Genomic DNA, 19,929 nt, shown 5'->3' on the forward strand with positions numbered 1-19,929 from the left:
GCGGGGGGGGGTTGAAGGGGAAAGGAGGAGCATGAATCATGTAACCATGTTAAAAATGAATATTAATAAATGTAAAAAAAAAAAAAAAAAAAAGAAATAAGGAAGCTAGACAAAGGTCTGAGTTTAGGTTCTTAACCTAGAGTTAGTTTTTGAGTCAAAGGATATATTCCAGATTTATTGTTTTAGACTACCTGTTATCTTTACAAAGAGAAAAGTTAAGAATACAGAGAATATTTCATGCACAAGCATAAATTTGTAACACTGCTTTGGGACAGACGTATAAAGGATATGTGATTTTGAGGGCAGGGTGTCAATACTGGGAACCTCTGATGTGTTGGCAGTCTAGCAACTGTGATTCTAATTTATCTGTAACTTAGTAGATAAGTCTGAGGGAGTTGATTAAAGCACATAGATATTATGACTTGTCCAGTTACCAAGCTATTAAATGTCAGAGGCAGTATTTCAGTATAAATTTTCTTGAATGATAGACCTGCATTCTATCCATTTTGCCATGCTGCCTTAGCAGAACACAAATAATGTACTAAATGTATTTGTGGACAATATTATGATTTTGGTGTTACTGTTATTATTGAGTCTTGTGATACAAGGCTGTTAGATATGTTTTAGTCTCCCAGTTAGTATATAACTGTCCTGAGTATTTTCTTTTCGAGAACCTTGAAAAGGTTGTTTGAGCCACAGAATTGAGTGCATAAAAATAGTGTGAAAAAGTTTAATTCTGCCTAGTTCAGTCGATTTTCATTTGTGAACTTTGATATGTTGCCTTATTTGTTCTCTTTAATTTTCAGATATTTTAATTGTAGGAGATAGGGAAGTACTCAGTTTCATATTTCATTTCTCTATTGTAAAAGAGAAAACTAATGGAATATAGAGATTTTTGAAAGCATATAATTTTTTAAGCCTTCAATTATTAATGTATGCAAATATATATCTACCCAGTTTTAAATAATTGGAGTTAATCTTTGATCAATTAAATATTTACTAGCCTAAGATGCATAAAATATAAACTTAGTGCATTTAAAGTTGATATTTTCTGTTTTTAGGAGAAAATGTTGGCAGCAGAAAGTTGGAAAGGCATGGAAAGTTCAGTTTGTATATTGTATCTAGAGAAAGTTTGGGGAAGAAGTTGTTGATGCTTAACCAGTAACCTTTAATGCTTTCTCAGTAACTATTAATATATGAGTGTTTTAGGTGAAATGACTCTCAAAGATATTAAATTCAATTCTTTGATGATTAAAGACATATTATCTATATCAGTTGAAAGGCAAATTTCAGGTTGTACTGTTTCTCTGCTTATTATTCTTATAGCAAAAGAAAATAAAAATCCTCTTAATGGTTTTATTCCTAAACTTTCTTAGATCTAATAATCATATTTGGCCTTTAAGCGAGCATATTGGTTGATTTTTCTTGAAGAATATAAAAATTGTGATGACAATTCTCTGAGAAAAGTTTTCAAATAGACAGGAAAAGAAAACATTATCTTTTTCAATGTTTTTAGTGGAATGGAACTGTACTGAGTTAATCATAAAAGGAAGAATTATACTACTGTAGAACCATCTGTTTCACTTTCCCTTTTCCAATTTCATTTAAATATCTACCTGTCTGTATTAAATTTCTAGTCAAGGTAGTTGTTTATTATAAGCAGTGGTATATCATGTGATCATTATTGAGTCAAAAAGTAATCAGATCAGTTATTTCACAAACCTCAAAATGTTATTTTTCATAGTAAAATAATATTTTATGTTAAATAGCTTTCATTCAGAGAAATGTTTTCAAAGCTTCATAAGATCTATTTTTAGGTAATAATTCTGAAATAATAATCAAGATGGATTTTCCTCTTCATCTCTGCCCAATACAAACCAAGATTTGTTAGTTAATATACAGTATTTGGGTTTTAAAAAAGTTGATTAAAACCATTTCTCTTTGGTGTTTTGAATTGTGATGACACTAATATTTTTATTTTTCTTTAAATATTAAATAGGATTCTGATCTTCGAAGTGCTCTTCTGTTAGAACAGGCAGCACATTGCTTTATAAACATGAAGAGCCCCATGGTTAGAAAATTTGCCTTTCACATGATACTGGCTGGCCATCGGTTTAGTAAGGCAGGACAGGTAAGTGTATTTGCTTTACTTAAAAATATAGTTGGACTAGGTTATTTCAAGCTTTATTTATTTTTGTATACATACTGTTATAACAGATTAGGCTACTTGAGACTTTAAAAAATTCACACATGGTTATATTAGCATCTAAATCTTTATACTCCAGGGATGTTACTCTGGCTGTTGCTGGTAAGTTTTTCGCATATGGTAGATATTCAGTAAATCTTTATTAGGTAGAAGGCCCCACCCTAGTTTCTGTTGGAAGCTTTGCACATCATTGCCAGGATATCACTGAAGGAGTGACTAGGTGAAAATGAATTTGCTTCTGTTCGGCCTGTCACTCACACTTAAGCCACACAATGAAGAAACATCCACTATCTTTTGGCTCCTTAGAATGGCAGCACTTGTGAGTTAAATTTTGGTGAAGATAAGTGACTTTTAAAGGACCCTTAACCTCTTCCCTCCCTTATGTTGCTCGCCTCCCCACCAAACTGTTTATTACCCTTCTATTTTTCAATAGGGCATGATACAATTCTCTGCCCCAATGGATCTGATTGTTCTCCCCTCTCTGAGTCAATTTCAATGCCCATAAGATTTAAGTATTTCCTGTCTCTAATCACTTTTACCCTTCCATTGTATTGGTCTTCTCTTCCCCTCCCCCCATGTGGTTCTTTATGAAATATAAATTTATCCCATTTTATCTCTTTTCCCACTTCTCTTATTCTCTTCTTTTACCCCTAGTTTTTAATATATATTTTTGACATATCATCCTATACAGTTTGTCACTGTACCTTCTAAGTATACTTCTTCCAGCTACCCTGATAACAATTTTTAAAAATTACCAGTATAATTTTTTCTTATATAAGTCATTTGAACTTGCTGGGTCCCTTAAAAAAGTTTTTTCCCTCTTAATTACCTTTTTTTTTTTTTTAAGTTTTACCTTTGAAATACCAAGTCGAGATTCTGACTCTTGATCCTTTAATGGTTTCTCTCCAAGTATTTGCAGGATTTTGTCACATGGTAGCTCTAGATTTTGGCTATGACATTCCTGGGACTTTTCCTTTTGAAGTTTCCTTTCAGGAGGTGACTGGAAGATTCTATCTTCATTTTGCCATTTCCTTTTAATAAATCCGGGCAGTTTTAATTTATGACTTCTTGCAATACCAAGAAGGTTACTATTTTTAAAAAATTTTATTGATTAATTATGAAAAATTTTCTATGGTTATGTGATTCATATTCTTTCCTTCTCCTCTTCCCTCTCCCCTCCCATAGCCAATGTGCAATTCCACTGGATTTTACATGTGTTATTGATCAAGACCTATTTCCATATTATTGATATTTGCACTAGGGTGATTGATATAGAGTCTACATCCCCAATCATATCCTCATCTACCCATGTGGTAAAGCAGTTGTTTTTCTTCTGTTTTTCTTCTTCTTTTTTTCTGCTTCCACAGTTCTTTATCTGGATGTCAATAGTGCTCTTTATCGTAAGTCCTTCAGAAATGTTTTGAATCATTGCATTGCTGCTAGTGGAGAAGTCCATTGCAGTCGATTGTGCCACAGTGTATCTGTCTCTGTGTATGAGGCTCTCCTGGTTCTGTTCCTTTTCACTCTACATCAATTCCTGGAGGTCGTTCCAGTTTACATGGAATTCCCCCAGTTCACCATTTCTTCTAGCACAATAGTATTCCATCACCAACAGATAACACAATTTGTTTATTCATAAGGCCATTTTTTAGTCCTGGTTTTCTGGGACTTAAGTCTTTCTTAATGATATTTTCCCTACCTATTTTCTAGGCCAATTGTTTTTAACATCAGGGATCTAACATTTCCTTATTTTTTTCAATCTTTTGACTTTGTTCTAATATTTCTTATTGTTTCATAGTCATTGATTTCTCTTTGGTTTATTATAGTTTCAAGAGAGGCTATTACTTAAGCAAGGTTTGTCATTTTCTCATTTAAGCTATTTTCCTTCCAATTCTATGAGAGCATTTATAGTTGTTATGAGATTTTTCTTTCCTTTTTTTGAGGATTGCTAGACTTATACTAATTTTTGATACTAGTCTTGTCTTTTGGGTTTACTTGACTCTGCAGATTTAGTTCCTGAGTTTTATGTCAGGATCAGACTTTATTTCAGGGTCGTTGGTCCTGCTTATTCTCATCCTGGGTCTCTGGATTCCTTTACTTACCTTCTACTATGGTTAGGTCCACCAAAACCTTTGAAGTTCAGAATGCTTAATCTTATGAGTCTATGTCTTTGGCATGCCAAAATAGGCTGCTAGGGATCTTTGAGATGTAGGCTTACCTAGTCCAAACCATGCTTACCCTGGTAGTCGCCATGCCCACATGTTCCTGAGATTTCTAAAAATCTTAACTATGATTATGTAATTTTCTTTGGACTCTTGGGGGATGGGGGTTGGGGACTTCACTCCTGCTGCCTCTGCACAGAGAGCTCTGCAGACTACAAGTATCTGCAGCTTATCTTCATGATCACAAGCCTTTTTTGCTCGCATTGGCACTGGTATGCCCTCTTCCTTATTTCCTGTGGGCTACTGGCAGACTTTTCAGTTCCATTTATTTATATATTTTTAATTTAAATTTAAATTTTGAGTATTTTCCCATAGTTACATGTTTCATGTTCTTTCCTTCTCCCCTGAGCCTCCCTACCCCCATAGTTGATGCACAGTTCCACTGGGTTTTACATGTATCATTGATTAAGACCTAATTCCATATCATTGATAGTTAGACTAGAGTTATCGTTTAGTGTCTACATCCCCAATAATATCCCCATCAACCCATGTGTTCAAGCAGTTATTGTTCTTCTGTGTTTGTGCTCCCACAGTTCTTCCTCTGAATGTGGCTAGTTTTCTTTCTCATAAGTCCCTCAGCCTTGGATCCTTGCATTGCTGCTAGTAGAGAAGTCTGTTATGTTCGATTTTACCACAGTGTATCAGTCTCTGTGTACAATGTTCTCCTGGTTCTGCTCCTTTCACTCTGCATCAATTCCTGGAGGTCATTCCAGTTCACATGGAATTTCTCTAGTTATTATTCTTTTGAGCACAATAGTATTCCACCACCAACAGATACCACAATTTGTTTAGCCATTTCCCAATTGAAGGACATTCCCTCACTTTCCAATTTTTTGCCACCACAAAGAGCGCAGCTATAAATATTTTTGTACAAGACTTTTTCCTTATTATCTCTTTGAGGTATAAACCAAGCAGTGCTATGACTGGATCAAAAGGCAGATAGTCTTTTAAAGCTCTATGGGCATGGTTCCAAATTGCCATCCAGAATGGTTGGATTAGTTCACAACTCCACCAGCAGTGCATTAATGTCCCAATTTTGCCATATCCCCTCCAACATTCAATATTTTCCTTTGCTGTCATGTTAGCTAATCTACTAGGTGTGAGGAGGTACCTCAGAGTTGTTTAGATTTGCATTTTACTAATTATAAGAGATTTAGAACACTTTCTCATGTGTTTGTTGATAGTTTTGATTTCTTTATCTGAAAATTGCCTATTCTTGTCCTTTGCCCATTTATCAATTGGGGAATGGCTTGATTTTTTTGTTTTTAGTTTTTATTTATAACACATGTTGATATAATAAGGTTCTTCTAATAATTGATTATCTCATTTGTTGTTGGACTGAATTCTATTATCTTGAGTATTCACCATTAAATTAATGTTTTTTTCCTAAAAACGTTGTGACTCATATTGTTTGTTCCCTTTTTTGCTGTAACTGTGGAAATGGAAGGGGGCTGAATAAGACTGAGGGTTATATTTTATTTTTAATTACTTAGTACTTATCACCTAATGGATACAATGCCTATACCTTTGCTTATATTGTTAGTTTTTTGGGGGGGGTGTGGATAGCAAACAGTCTTATCACTAGGTCAGTACTTGTATACTGAACTGCTTAGTGTAGACCCTATAGCCTGCCTTTTGAGTACTGAGGAGCAACTCCCATACAACATTATTATCTAGGCATTGGAATAGGACATCTGTGGAAGGATTAATAAAAAGAATTTCCTTTGTAATTAGAGTATTATTAGTTATAATTTACTAGTTCTTTTTTGGGAGAGAATTAGGCAACTGTCCCTTACATCATTTTATAAACATAAAATTGAATATAATCTAGTATTTGCCTTCAAAAATCAGCTTTTGCAAAATCAATCCTGGGTGTTAGATATAAAGGAAAAATGAACTCTAAACTAGCCTTTACTGATCAGTTTTGCACCATTTTAATGCACCTATGTGTCATTATCTATATATTTGGCTTATCTCTTTCTATATTACAGATGTCAAGGATAGTGTTTTATCAGAATTTTTTTATCTTCCTGACACCTACACACTTTATATAGTAAAGAGGGTTTAATTTATTGAATTGAATGACAGATCTAATACTAACGAAAGAAGTTGGCTCTTGTTTGCCGAGGTTAGGAAGTGGAGACTATGCATTTCTTTTTTGACTTTGTCATAAAGGTAATTCCTTTTATGGACGATATCTGCTTAGATCCCTCTAATTCTTATTTTGTGATTCTGTGAGGGTCCGAGTAGGTAGTGGATTGTTTTACTAGTTTGGGAGTTAGGAATATCGTGATTCAGACTGGGCTTCTTATACTTAGTATCTTTTGACCATGGACAAGTCACTTAATCATTCTGAAACTTTTTCCTCAATTGTAAAATCAGGATAATATCCATCTCCCTGCCTCATAGGGCTCTTATGGGGGTGCATTGAGGTGATATATGTATTTTCTAAACTAAAATGTCCTGTAAATGCCAGCTGTTATTAATCAACCATTCACAGTATGTCTATTTTCTCAAGAACAATTTGAATTATACAGAATATGAATTGCAACTTTTATTGTTAGAGTTCATTTCTGAGGGAGAAAATGAAATGTAGCTTTGGTCTTATGGCATAATAAATTTATATTTGTATTTGATATACTGGATTCCTTATTTTTAATCATTTGGCTGAAATTACCTTCTGTTTTATTTTGTCAAAACACATTAGAGATCATTCCAGCTCCTTTTAGGAAATAGCATGAGAAAAAAAATGATACTTTGTAAAAATTCAGGAAATTTTCTTTTAGAAAATTATGCTTTACATTGCTATTGCTAAATCATGCAAGTTTTAAAAAGGAAGGCTTGTTTCTTGTAGATCACATCAACTGACATTTATAGAGCACTTTAAGGTTTGCAAAGCAGTGTGCATACCATATTTCATTTTATCCTCACGATAAGCCTTCTATGTCAGTGTTATAGTTATTATTATCTTCATTTTACACATAAGAAAGCAAAGACTGAGGGAAGGGAATAAGCATTTATATAAGACTTACTGTGTTCCAGGCAAAGTGATGATAAGAATTTTACAGTTATGTCATGCCATTCTTACAACAACTCTGTAAGATAGGTGCTGTTATTGTCCCCATATTTAGTTGAGGGAATTTTGAAGCAGGCAGATCTGATACTACATTTGAACTCAAGTTTTCCTGATTACAGTCTATCCATCGTCCCATCTAGTTGCTGAGATTAGCTACTGTTCAGACTACAGGCTTATCCTGTGGAGTGAAATGCTCTTTATCTGTCAGATGGCAAGGCTGTCCTTAAGGATCACTGTACTTTGAGGAATCTATAATTACCTATCATACAGGAAAAGCAGATGTACTAGTGTGGAGATGCAAATCAGTTGAAACCTTCTCTATTTGCATATGTCTCAAGTAATAGTTTTTAAATAAATTTTAAAATTGTACTCACAAAATGTAAAATCAGATGACCTCATATCTACGACTTGTTTATGTTGCGTAGTATATTTTATTAGTGAAATGGTTTTTATGTTTTTAATTTATAGCAACAAAATGGTACATTATTTTAACCATATTAATTTTGACATTTATTTAAAATAAATGACCATAATTCTAATAATGATATTATATTTATACAATTTTGGCATTTTCCACACAAAACTAAGTATCTTTTTTATTTAAGTCTAATAAAATATTTCTGTGAGTATACTTATTCCCCTATGATACCCTTCTGTAAAATGAATGAAAATCTGAACAAGTTCTCTTAAAAATTATAAAAATAAAAATGATCACCAAGGCATCAAAAATGTAGGATCTAAATTAGAAGCGTTAGAATAGATGTTTTCCAAAATTCCATTAAGATTTATAACAATAAGATTGTAGTTTCAGACTGGAAAGAACCTTAGAGGCCATTTACTTCAACCTATCCTTATTTTACACACAGAGAAACTGAGACTCAGAAAGGTTATATGACTTTCACAGGGTCACACAGATATTACTTGTCAAGTATATTGGGAGTCTGACCTGTATATTCTAACTCTTAAGTCATTCTTCTTTTCACTGTAATGTTTTGGAACTGGGTTTATCCTGTTTTACCTGGAAAAGGTTTGTGTTAAGTTCTTGTATTGGATTTTAGAATTAAAAAAAATATTATTTAATGTTATTGGGAAAAAAGTCTTTTTGTTTAATGGAGGAAATTAAGAACATAAATTTCCAGAAATACCTAATTGGTACATATATTCTGAGGAATAAGTATGTATAGGTTAGATACCAATATTTGAATGTCTTTATTGTTGTGGATTATCTTAATGACAGTTTTACTCCCCTCATCTTTGGTTACATGGTATGTACTTTGTTTTTCATAGATAAATATTATAATGAAAGATAGTTTAGGGGGAAAAATGTTGCAATTATAATTGTAGGAACTTGATTTAGGACCATTATCTATGTGATATAGGTTGTTACTTTACTTGCCTAGGTCTGGTTTCCTTACCTGTAAAGTAAAGGAGTTTAACTGCATAGTCTCTGAGGTCTTGTATGCTGTAGGTCTATAATCTTATTATCTCTAAGAACCTTTCCTAGCCTAAGTGCTATGATTTCATATTTTTCATGCTGACTGTTGATTTAAAAATTTTAAATCTATTCTTTCAGTCCAAGATAAATTTAGATGATATTACACTTGTAAAAATCTAGGAAATTTTCTTTCAGAAAAAACATGCTTTACGTTGCTATTGCCAAGCCATGCAAGTTTACAAAGGAAAAGGCTGGTCTCTTGCAGAGGATCATATTAACTTCACTATTGGTCGTCAGTCATTTACACTTCGACAGCTCGACAATGCAGTTTCTGCCTTTAAGCACATTTTAATCAATGAGAGCAAACAACCTGCTGCTCAGCAAGGAGCCTTCCTCAGAGAATATCTTTATGTTTACAAGGTGAATATTTTCTACTTAAAAATAGGTGTAAAAGAATTTTGATACTTGGATTTAAGTTGAAACCATTTTTAATAATATATCCAAATAAAAGCCCTTTATAACTATTTGTAAGGTTGTTTTAAATAAAAGGAGAAAAATAAATGTTCTTTTTCTGTAAATGTCTTAATCACTTAGCTTTTTACTTGTTGCATATAGAAAAAGAACTACACAAAACATGGGTATGGGTTAAAGTGCCCCTATTTTAAGTAGTTCAGTCTCCTTGAATATTTCTGGGTCATTCTTGTGCCTTGTCTTAGTTTAATGGTGTGTTGTTGCCCCTACAATTAATTATCTGGTAAACAATCTTATTATGAGCCATTTTGAACTTGGATAAAGTAACCTTCATATCACACAATCTTTTTTTTGACCTGCAGTCAAGACCTTTCCAGCTTGGTAAGGACTTTCCAGAAACTACTTTCTGTGAATATCAAGAACCCTCTGTTAACTTTCATACAATGACTCCTGGTATAGGATCTCAGTGGTGGAAATATCTTAATATCCCTGTTTAATATATATTTTATTTTTTTGAAAAATTTCAAGATAGTAATGGTAATTAGTAAACAGATTTTCTTAAAAGTTATTCTTTTTTGCATTTGAAATTTTTTCTTCTTCTTCTAGAATGTAAGTCAGTTATCTCCAGATGGTCCTTTACCACAGCTTCCTTTACCATATATTAACAGCTTAGCAACACGAGTTTTCTTTGGCCATGACAGACGACCAGCAGAGGGTAATTGAAATTATTATTATTAACATTATTATGTAATAGATATATTCTGAATACAAACACTTTGAACCAAACCTCAGCCTTTCTTGGCTTTACCCTAAGTCAACAAAAATCTCATAAAAACAAAATCACATCAGCATCAGCCAACCTTCATTTGTTTTGAATAGTTGTATTCATATGCTAAAATGGGAGTCTTTTTTTTTTTTTTTTTATAGGTGAAAAACAAGCAGCTACACATATAAGTCTTGATCAGGAATATGATTCTGAATCTTCTCAGCAGTGGAGGGAGCTTGAGGAGCAAGTTGTAGCTGTGATTAACAAAGGAATAATTCCATCAAATTTTCATCCAACGCAATACTGTTTGAATAGCTATACAGACAACTCAAGATTTCCACTTGCTGTTGTAGAAGGTGATGTATTTGGATTTTGTTATTACTGTTTATGACTTTCAGGTTAAATTAGAAGTAGTTTTTTTCCTGTCTGGAATTGGGAAACTAGGTAGTAATTTTGGGTATATATAAAATTCTTGGTTTATTTTAATATTGAAAAACAAAATCAAATCAGACCGTAATTAGTAAACTGTTCATTGTTTGTTAAATATTTATTAATATTGACTTTTCTTTAATAGAACCAATAACTGTGGAGGTGGCTTTTAGAAACCCATTGAAGGTTCCTCTTTTGTTGACGGAATTATCATTGCTTTGGAAATTCCAACCTAAAGGTTCAAATTCAAAGGATAATGAAGAAACAAAAGAACTAGTAAGTTATTAAAAGGTATTTGTGGTGAATGTTTCCATGATTATAATTTAGTAGATAGCATAATAATATTTAAACTTTGGATTGCTCATTGAATGATTTATACTTATCCTTTTTTTTTTTTAAAACCCTTACCTTTACATCTTAGAATCAATATACAGTATTTTTGTCTGAGGCCAGATTTGAATCCAGGATCTTTCATCTCTAGGGCTGACTCTATATCTATCCATCCACCTAGTTGCCTCCCATATATACTTACTCTTAAGGGAGAAGTACTTTGTACTTAAAATATATTTTTGAGACAGTATTGCTATAGTGACTTAATTATTCTGATCCAAATGATTTACTTAAATGCTGTATGCCATTAATAAACATTTCATATGTAAAAATTTTAATCTCTTCCAAATCTAGATATATTAATGTAGTAGAAAAAATTAGTTTCAATCAGAAAATTACCCCACTTTTGTAATCCTGCCAGTGTTAAAAAAAAAAAGATTGAACAAATTTCAGTATAGTTCTCTTTAAAAGGTCAGTAAGTTACTAAAAATTTTGAAATGTTTCTCCAAAAATAGTTGAAATAAAAATGTATTTTAAAATTAATTTAACTTAGTTCATACAGTTATATAAAATTCTTAAATTCTCAGTCAGCTAGTATTTATTAAGCACCAGGCACAATCCTAAGCATTGGGAAAGTACAAAGGAAGGTAAAAGAGTTTCTACTCTGAAAATGCTTAAATGTAAGATTTAAATTAATATCCCTAACTCCAAGTATTAATTTTATTAAGTTTATTAATAATCACTTGAAGTAGAAAGAATAAAAAGGAACTAGAAGTAAAAAAACTTAATTATTTAACAAAATGAAGACCACATGACTAGGTTCTCCTTGTTTGTTTAAAAGGCAGGACAGGAAGACAAGAGAGGAAGAGGCTGGGCTACACCAAATTTATATCCTCCCAGCATGGAACGTGAGGAGAGTGGAGTGCTGGGAATTGTAGTTTTTAGGGTAACAGACTCTAATTACACAATCATTCCCCCCCCCCCCCCCATGGTCCTTTGGGAGACTAGTCTCCCCAATGGATCATTTAAACATAACTGTCTTATACCTCTAAAAATCTTCTAACTAAAGGTGCATATAATATTGTACTTTCTAAGAGGAAACTACAATAGTTAAAGATAGGAGGGAAAGAGAGAGAGACAGAGAGAGAGAGAGAGAGAGAGAGAGCGCAAAACCAATATTTGCTAGGTGCATTGACAAAAATCCAATTGGGGGCAGTCCCCTTTGGCATAAGAGTTTACATTTAAAATAAATACATTTAATCCCCCACAGTTCAATTTCACTATATCACAAAGTTCATTCTGGATCTTTTGATGCAGTGGGTGGTTTCTGCAGGCGTCTTCATGATGCCTTTTTCAAGCAGTTCACTTTCTTGATTTGGGAAGGTAGCAAGTTTCTTATCCTAAAATTACTCTCTAACAAGAAAAATTTTTGTATAATAGAATTTTATGACAATTACACAATCCCCCTTGAGAAGGATGTTGACAAACACACGTTTCATTCAGGGATACTTGGCTGAGTTATGAGGTATATGAATCAATTGTTAAAAGGAAATCAAAAACTTAAAAAAAAAAACCAAGTAGAGGAAAAGAAAACAAATCAAAATTAAATAGTATATAAAAATTTTGAGTAAGCAAAAATAAGCCTATAACAGGTCCTAGAATCAGGGCCCAATAAAGTGATTTATGTCTTACATGCCTGTTAGGCCATCGCAGCAATATGCACTTACCCAATTAGCAACCAGGATTACAGAAAATTGCCACACTTATGAAAGATAGAAAAGGGACTAGATTTTTGTAGTAGATGGGAAATAGCATTCCCTGGTCTTATTTTACCTTTGCTCTCAGGGATAGGGGAGACAACATTCTAGCCAAACTGAGGTGCTTTTCAGAATATGGCTCAGGGAAATTCTGTGTCTGACATTGTCAAACAGCTGCTTACTCAAGCCCCAAAACAAGTCTCCTGTCTTGGTGCAGATTCTCATCAATCCCACCAGAATTGGTTGGTCTCCTTGACCTTATACTCATAGGCATTGTGCAGATTAACTTTGTGCTTCTTTGGCACTGCATAATGGCTCTTTTGTGATCCCTTCTCCTGGAATCAGGCACAGTCAATAAAGTCCCATAATATTTAATAATCAATGGCAGGTATCCTTAATTTAAAGCTTTTGGGTATGCATTAGTATTAGAGCAAATGGATATTTTAAACTTAGTGCAAAATCAAAAAAACATTAATATTGGTAACGTGCTTCAAGTACAAAAAAATGAGAGAAAAGAAGAAAATTCAAATACTCTTATTGCACATACAAAGAAAAAACATTTATAAAAACAAAATAAAAAATATAGTTCACAATCAATGACATACTGTGTTTGCCTGAGGAGAGGCAGAATGCAAAGTTTTCTCATTCAAAAATGAGATCCATTTCCTTTTTAACTTAGCAGATCCAGAGTGTGAGTGTACATAATTTTCACTAAGAAAACAGCTTTATAAAAAACAACAACAAACAGTAGCATAGCAGCTAATGCACATTCAAGAAGTACTAAAATCATAAGAGCACATTTAAATGACCATAGCAAATAAACCCGCTATCATTAGGATTCACAGGAGTGTTTGTAGCTGCTGAAGCTCATGGATACTTGTCTCAAGTTCTCCAAATCTAGCAAATATTTCAACCTTGGCTGAGATAGTTTTAACAAAGTGTATTACTACCATCATTCCAAAATTTGGCAGAAGTGCCCAGAAAAAAACACAAATGAAAACCTTTTGGGTCCAAAATATCACCACGAATCTAGATCATTCTGGCAGAAGGGTAGATTAAGCTAAAGAATTACAAATATAAAAAACCATTCACAAGCTATTAGGCTTCATGCGAAATGCTCCCTCTCAGGGGCCATTCAGGGGTACCACACTCCCTAGAAAAAACCTTGCCACCTCTGGATGACCCTCCTTCCTCTGGCATGAGACTGTAATAGCCATAAAAGGCATGTTTTTATATGTCCCATCCATTGCATTGTGGAGGTGAGGGCTACAATAGTGAAAATCTCTTTGGATGTCTCATCCATTACATTTTTATAAATGCAGTGGTTGGGGATATAATAGTATTACAGCACTTTTTTTACCTCTTGTTACACACAATTCAAAGGTAGTCAAATGATAAGTCAGAGATAGTAGTGCTCCTAGATATCTGAAAATCATTTCTGAAGACCCCTTAAAATAAATTGAGACTTTTTGCTCATTAAATTCTCCAATGGTTGTATACAGACTGTAACCAGATGGATGGAGTCCATCCATTGTCATCTATGTGACAATTAACATAGGTTAAAAAGGCATTAAAGTCCATTTGGGCAACATGTAACCTTGATTGATCTGGTGACAAATCCATAAGGACCTATGGTTTTGCCATGGAAAAGGGTTTGCATGAGTTGTTTATGGATTTTTATAATGGTGTTTTCTCCAGTCTGGTCATCGGGGGGTGGGGGGAGGGTACAAATAAGGACAATGTAACAGAATATATAGCTAATGTCCAAAACCACAGTAGCTGAAAATGACATAATGTAACAGAAGATATTAGATTAGATTATGTGAACTTAAAAAAACAAAATTAAATCTTAAAGCAAACAATCAGAAAATACAATATATGTGACAGGATACAGGCACTGAATTCAAGAGTCCTTTTCTCCAATTTCAATATAGAGTCTTCTTCACTATTTGGAGGGGAACAAACTGAAAGAGTTAGCAAAAGGAGTCTGAAAAGGCTTAAAAATTCACCTCTAGACTCTTTAAGGTTCCTTCCCCTCTCTAGTATCATCGTAGATGTGTATTCCTTTGGTCACACCTCCGGGGTTCCCCATACTCACATTGGGCACGGTGTGGATGAATCCCATATTGAGTGTGTTGCCAAGACTGGGCAGGCCAAAATATCAAAGAGGTATAGGGAGCTGAATCTCCCTGCTGAATCTCAGGATTACTTGAGCTAATCACAAGGATCAGTGCACCCAGGAACAGTAGTAAGAGAAAATACTCCAAAACTTTGAATTGTATGAGCTCTGTAATCCTCTCCTAGAATGGGAGCTGTTTGAGATAGGCAGGAAACTGGGCCATGCTTGTAATTATACTTATTAAATTGATTGCAAATCTACTTCCTGTTTGGAAGAGTAACCTTCCTTCCCTCCCCCCAGGGGTAAAAATGCCAGGGAGCCATTTCCACTGCTATGTGGATAGGGAGTTAAGTGGGTAGAAGAGTCTCTAAAAGTAAAAGCCCTTTAGGAGGCTGATTGTTGCTTAACAGAAACACCTGGGCTTCTAAGGCATTCAGCTATTAGAAGTGTAAGAGAAAGGGGGGTTTATAGTTTACCAGCCCCATGGAAAGTTGCTCACAAGGACCCCTGGCCAGTGTGCTCAAGAGAAGCGGTGAGGGTGATAGGCTCAGAAAGGACTATTGTCTGGTCAAATGTGGGAGGTAACTTCAGCAGCAGTAGCAGGAGTGTCAGCAGCAACAGCAGTAGTGGTTAGTAGCTTGAGTTCCCCAGAGGGCAGGGCAGGAGAGAAGCATGTTTTTGGTTTTTTTTTTCCAAACTATTCTACTCACTTAGTAAGGGTCCTAAAGTCCAGACTTCGTGTTGCCCAAAATGTAAGATTTAAATTAATATCCAACATTCCAAGAATTATATTTTATAAGGTTTATTAATAATCACTTGAAGTAGAAGGAATAAAAAGGAAATAGAAGTAAAAAAACGTAATTATTTCACAAATTTTTTTTTTTTTCCTTGCCTGTTTAAAAAGCCTGCTCTACCAAAGCTGGAACAAGAAGACAAGAGAGTGAGAGGCTGGGCTGTACCAAATTTATATTCTTTATGTCAGCATGCGATATGAGGAGAGTGGGGTGTTGGGAATTGTGTTTTTTAGGGTAACAGATTCTAATTACATAATGCTTATTGTCTAATTGAGAGAGCACATATAAACAACTTTGTATAAACAAGATATATACAGTATAAGTTAGAGATCATCAGGATGGGGAAAGCCTTCACATTAAGGGGCAGCAGTAAAGGAGAATTTTGCTAGAATTTGGAGGAATGCAAAACATCTAGTTAAGCAGAAATGACAGAGAGAGAGAATTCCAGGAATAGAGGACAAGACAGCCCATGAAATATCTCTGAGATAGAGATGGAGTGTCTTGCTCAAGAAATTGCAAGGAAATCAGGTAACCATGGAAAAATATTCTAAACTAATCAATAAAAAAATCAAAAGAAAAAAATTGCAAGGAGACTAATGTTACTATCTTTAGACTACATGGCAGCAGAAGTTTGAGCCGGGTAGGGAAGTGTAAAATATAAAAATACTGAAAAAGTACAAGAGGCTAGATTTTGAAGGACTTTATAAGCTCCCAGAAGGATTTTACATTCAATCATGGAGGCAATAAGGAGCTACTGGAGTTCTTTGAATGGGGAAGGGAAAGGAGAGAAATGGGGAACATGGTTAGATTTATCCTTTTTAGAAAGATCAATTTGATAGGTGGATGGAGAGTGGACTAACCAGCCAGGTATTTTAGTAGTCAAAGCATAAGGTGATTAGGGCCTGCCCTATGTTGGTATAAGTATCAGAAGAAAGGTAAAAATGATAGGGTTTGGAAACTGGTTAAATATGGGGTGAGAAAATAAGAAAAATTGAGGCTGACATCTAGTTTGGGAAACCTGGATGATTGGGAAGATGGTAGTACTATGATAATAATAGAGAAGTTTGGAAGAAGGGAAGTTTTTTGGGGAAAGTTAATGAGTTTAATTTTACACATATTGAGTTTGAGATACTGTGATTCATCTTATGTGATGACCAATTAAATAAAGCCAAATGTTAATACTTTAAACATCTCATGATAGTATATTTTTTAGTTATGAAATACCAGTAGTAATAATTTATAATTATACATTCCCATGTTTTCATATATTTCGTCAATTTTTCCACTATATACTTCACGATTTTCCTGAAGTGGTCTGTTCCTCCATACATATTTTTTGTTTTTTGTTTATCTAGTACTTATGTTTATTTTTTATTTTATTTGTTTTTATTGTATTTTTTCTTTAATACATGTAGAAACAATTCTTGACATTTGCTTTCTGACATTTTGCCATTCAAATTCTCTCCCACCCTGCTTTAAGCCCTGTCACCTCCCCACAATGGCAAATAATCTGATATAGGTAATATATGTTCTATATCATGCAACATGTATTTCTATATTCTTCATGTTGTGAAAGAAGACGTATATCACATATATAAGAAAATACTCAAAGAAAATAAAGTCAAAAATGGTACTCTTCAATCTGCACTCATTTTCCTTTAGTTCCTTCTGTGGTGGCCTTTACACATATTGTTAAGGAAATCAGCATTCTTGTCACATCATGACCAAATTCTAAGCAAGTCAGGAAACAGATTTTGCAATCTCAACGTCCTAATGTATGCTTCTTTGACAAGAACCTTTTTACCAATGATATTTTGTTTCATCAAGATGCATCATTTATTATATATTATGATTGTTTTTCAGGTAACCTTTGGACATGAAATGATTGGAACTGAAGTTATATCAGAATTCTTAATTAATAGTGAGGAAATGAAAGTGGTAAATATTTATCATGTTGTTTCCTAACACTTTTGCATTTCTGTCTTACTGAAAGTAAGAGTATAGATATAAAAATAACTTGAACTTACTAGTTTAATCATTTAGATTGCTAGTTTTTATGCTGCACTCTATTTTCCTTAAGTTTACGCATTGCTTATCATTATAGTTCCTCATTGCATAGCTAGAAATATATTAAAATTAAAACTCTGGAGACAGGAGAAAAAATTGTCTTATAGTAGAATCAGAATTGCTCAAGAGAAAGATAATAAGAATAAGTTTGTGAAATTTTTCGTTTTGATAGTTTCAAAATTGTCCAAGTAAAGAGAATTTTAATTTTTTCTTATGCAAACATTTTCATTTCTGTATGTGATTATGGTCAAACAAGACAAATGTGACGTACCTTTTGTCTTGAATGAAAAGCATTGAAGAAAATCCTTACTAAGCCTCTAAAAATTATGCTCTTCCATAGTAAAAATTATTTGGTCTTAAGAGTTCGTTTTCCTTTCCTTCAAAAATTAAAACTGGGGGGCAGCTGGGTAGCTCAGTGGAGTGAGAGCCGGGCCTAGAGACGGGAGGTCCTAGGTTCAAACCCGGCCTCAGCCACTTCCCAGCTGTGTGACCCTGGGCAAGTCACTTGACCCCCATTGCCCACCCTTACCAATCTTCCACCTATGAGACAATACACCGAAGTACAAGGGTTAAAAAAAAAAAAATTAAAACTGGCTAACTTTGTATTTTTACAGTATGATTACATTTATTTGATATTTTAGACTAAGAAGTAATAAGAACAAATGATAATAATGATGGCTTGACATGTCTTCACAGGCAAGGCTAAAGCTCTTTCCCCATCATATAGGGGAACTTCACATTCTGGGAGTTGTTTATAATCTTGGCACTATTCAGAGTTCAATGGGGCTAGATGGCATTGGCTCTCTTCCCGGATGTCACACAGGTAATGGAACATTGTCCCAATGAAAATATCCAAGTAAACATGGGTCATTTCATAGAATTTAGATATGCTCTAAATATCTTCCATTCACATCCACTCACAAACATTAGCTCAAATTCATGAAAAAAAGCTAGTTGAATTTTAATATATTCCAACTTTTTTAGATTTGAATTTTATTGAGCCACATTTCCCTATTTTTCATTTTTGTTCCTTTCGGTTATGTTTATTTTATATTTATTCAGAACTCTTATTTATCTTTATTTTACTTCTTTTTTGTTCATATGTTCTATTACAGGTAAATTCTAATGGATCTTATTATTTCTGTTGTTGTCAGTTCTTATTAATTGAGAGTTAAAATATATGTATATGTATGAATATATATGTTATACTCTTTTTAACAAAAATAAAACACCCAATATAAAGGAACAGATAGTTGTAGATATAATTTTTTTCTTTAGTATTTTAAGTGATCAGATTTCATCTTCCTATGGGAATTCCTTCTTATACCACATTTATCTTTCTGTACTTTCTGGTTTCATGTGTTGCTGGGCCAAAAATTCATCACCTGGTGGCCTATAATTTAGCTTTGCTGATTTCCTTTGTAGCCATACTGAAAACCTTTTTATTAGGTTTATAAGACCTGCCAAGTTTGATACTAACTAGTATAATGTTCAGAAGTTCAAGAGCAAGGTAGTGCATTGAGTAGAATGTAATGTTGGACTTGGAGTCAAATCCTGCATCTTACATTTGTTAGTTGTGTCATCCTGGACAAGTTATTTAACCTCTCTTACTCTCAGTTTTCTCATTTGTAAAATGTGCATAATAATAGAAACCATCTCATAGAATTATTGTGAGGAACAAATCCGATAACACATGTAAATGTTTGCATTTTGCACATCTTAAAGCCATATATATGCAAGCTGCAATGATGATGATGTATTTCCATCTGGCTCTTTAGCTTCTCCACAAGTTTGCAACAAGTATTTATTAAGCATTTATTGTGGCTGATACTGTACTAATCACTGAGAATAAAAAGAAAGGCAAAAACAACCCCTGACCTCAAGGAGCTTACATTCTAATGGTGAAGACCTTATGCAAACAAATATGCATATATAAGATACATTTAGGGAAAACTGGAAATAATCTCAGAAAGTGCTAGCATTGAAGTGGGAGGAGGGATCAAGAGAAACCACTTGTTTAATGTGGAATATGAGCTAAGACTTGAAGGAATCCAGGGATACCATAAAGTGGAGATGTGGAGGGAGAACATTCTAGGTATGAGGGATAGTAAGTGAAAAGGCCTAGTGTTTAGAGATGGAAGTGCTATGTGCAAGAAACAGCAAGGAGAACAGTGTAGTGGACTCTATTGCAGAGTATGTGAAGGGGGAGCAAAATGTAAAAGGAATGGAAAAACAGGAATGGGAGTGGTTATGAAGA

At 33.9% G+C, this 19,929-nt stretch overlaps 1 protein-coding gene across 1 annotated transcript in view; it reads left to right on the top strand.

The window, feature by feature from the left end:
- The window catches only part of TRAPPC8 (trafficking protein particle complex subunit 8), a 150,703-nt gene that overhangs the window by 61,451 nt on the left and 69,323 nt on the right, over positions 1–19,929 (top strand). The window contains exons 12-18 of the mRNA XM_044666435.1: positions 2,000–2,131; positions 9,135–9,359; positions 10,017–10,125; positions 10,338–10,532; positions 10,751–10,881; positions 17,469–17,543; positions 18,369–18,495. Coding sequence (XP_044522370.1) covers positions 2,000–2,131; positions 9,135–9,359; positions 10,017–10,125; positions 10,338–10,532; positions 10,751–10,881; positions 17,469–17,543; positions 18,369–18,495 — 994 coding nt within the window. The remainder of the gene's footprint in view (positions 1–1,999; positions 2,132–9,134; positions 9,360–10,016; positions 10,126–10,337; positions 10,533–10,750; positions 10,882–17,468; positions 17,544–18,368; positions 18,496–19,929) is intronic.

Source organism: Gracilinanus agilis, chromosome 1 (assembly GCF_016433145.1).
Source record: "Gracilinanus agilis isolate LMUSP501 chromosome 1, AgileGrace, whole genome shotgun sequence".
Classification (NCBI taxonomy): domain Eukaryota; kingdom Metazoa; phylum Chordata; class Mammalia; order Didelphimorphia; family Didelphidae; genus Gracilinanus; species Gracilinanus agilis.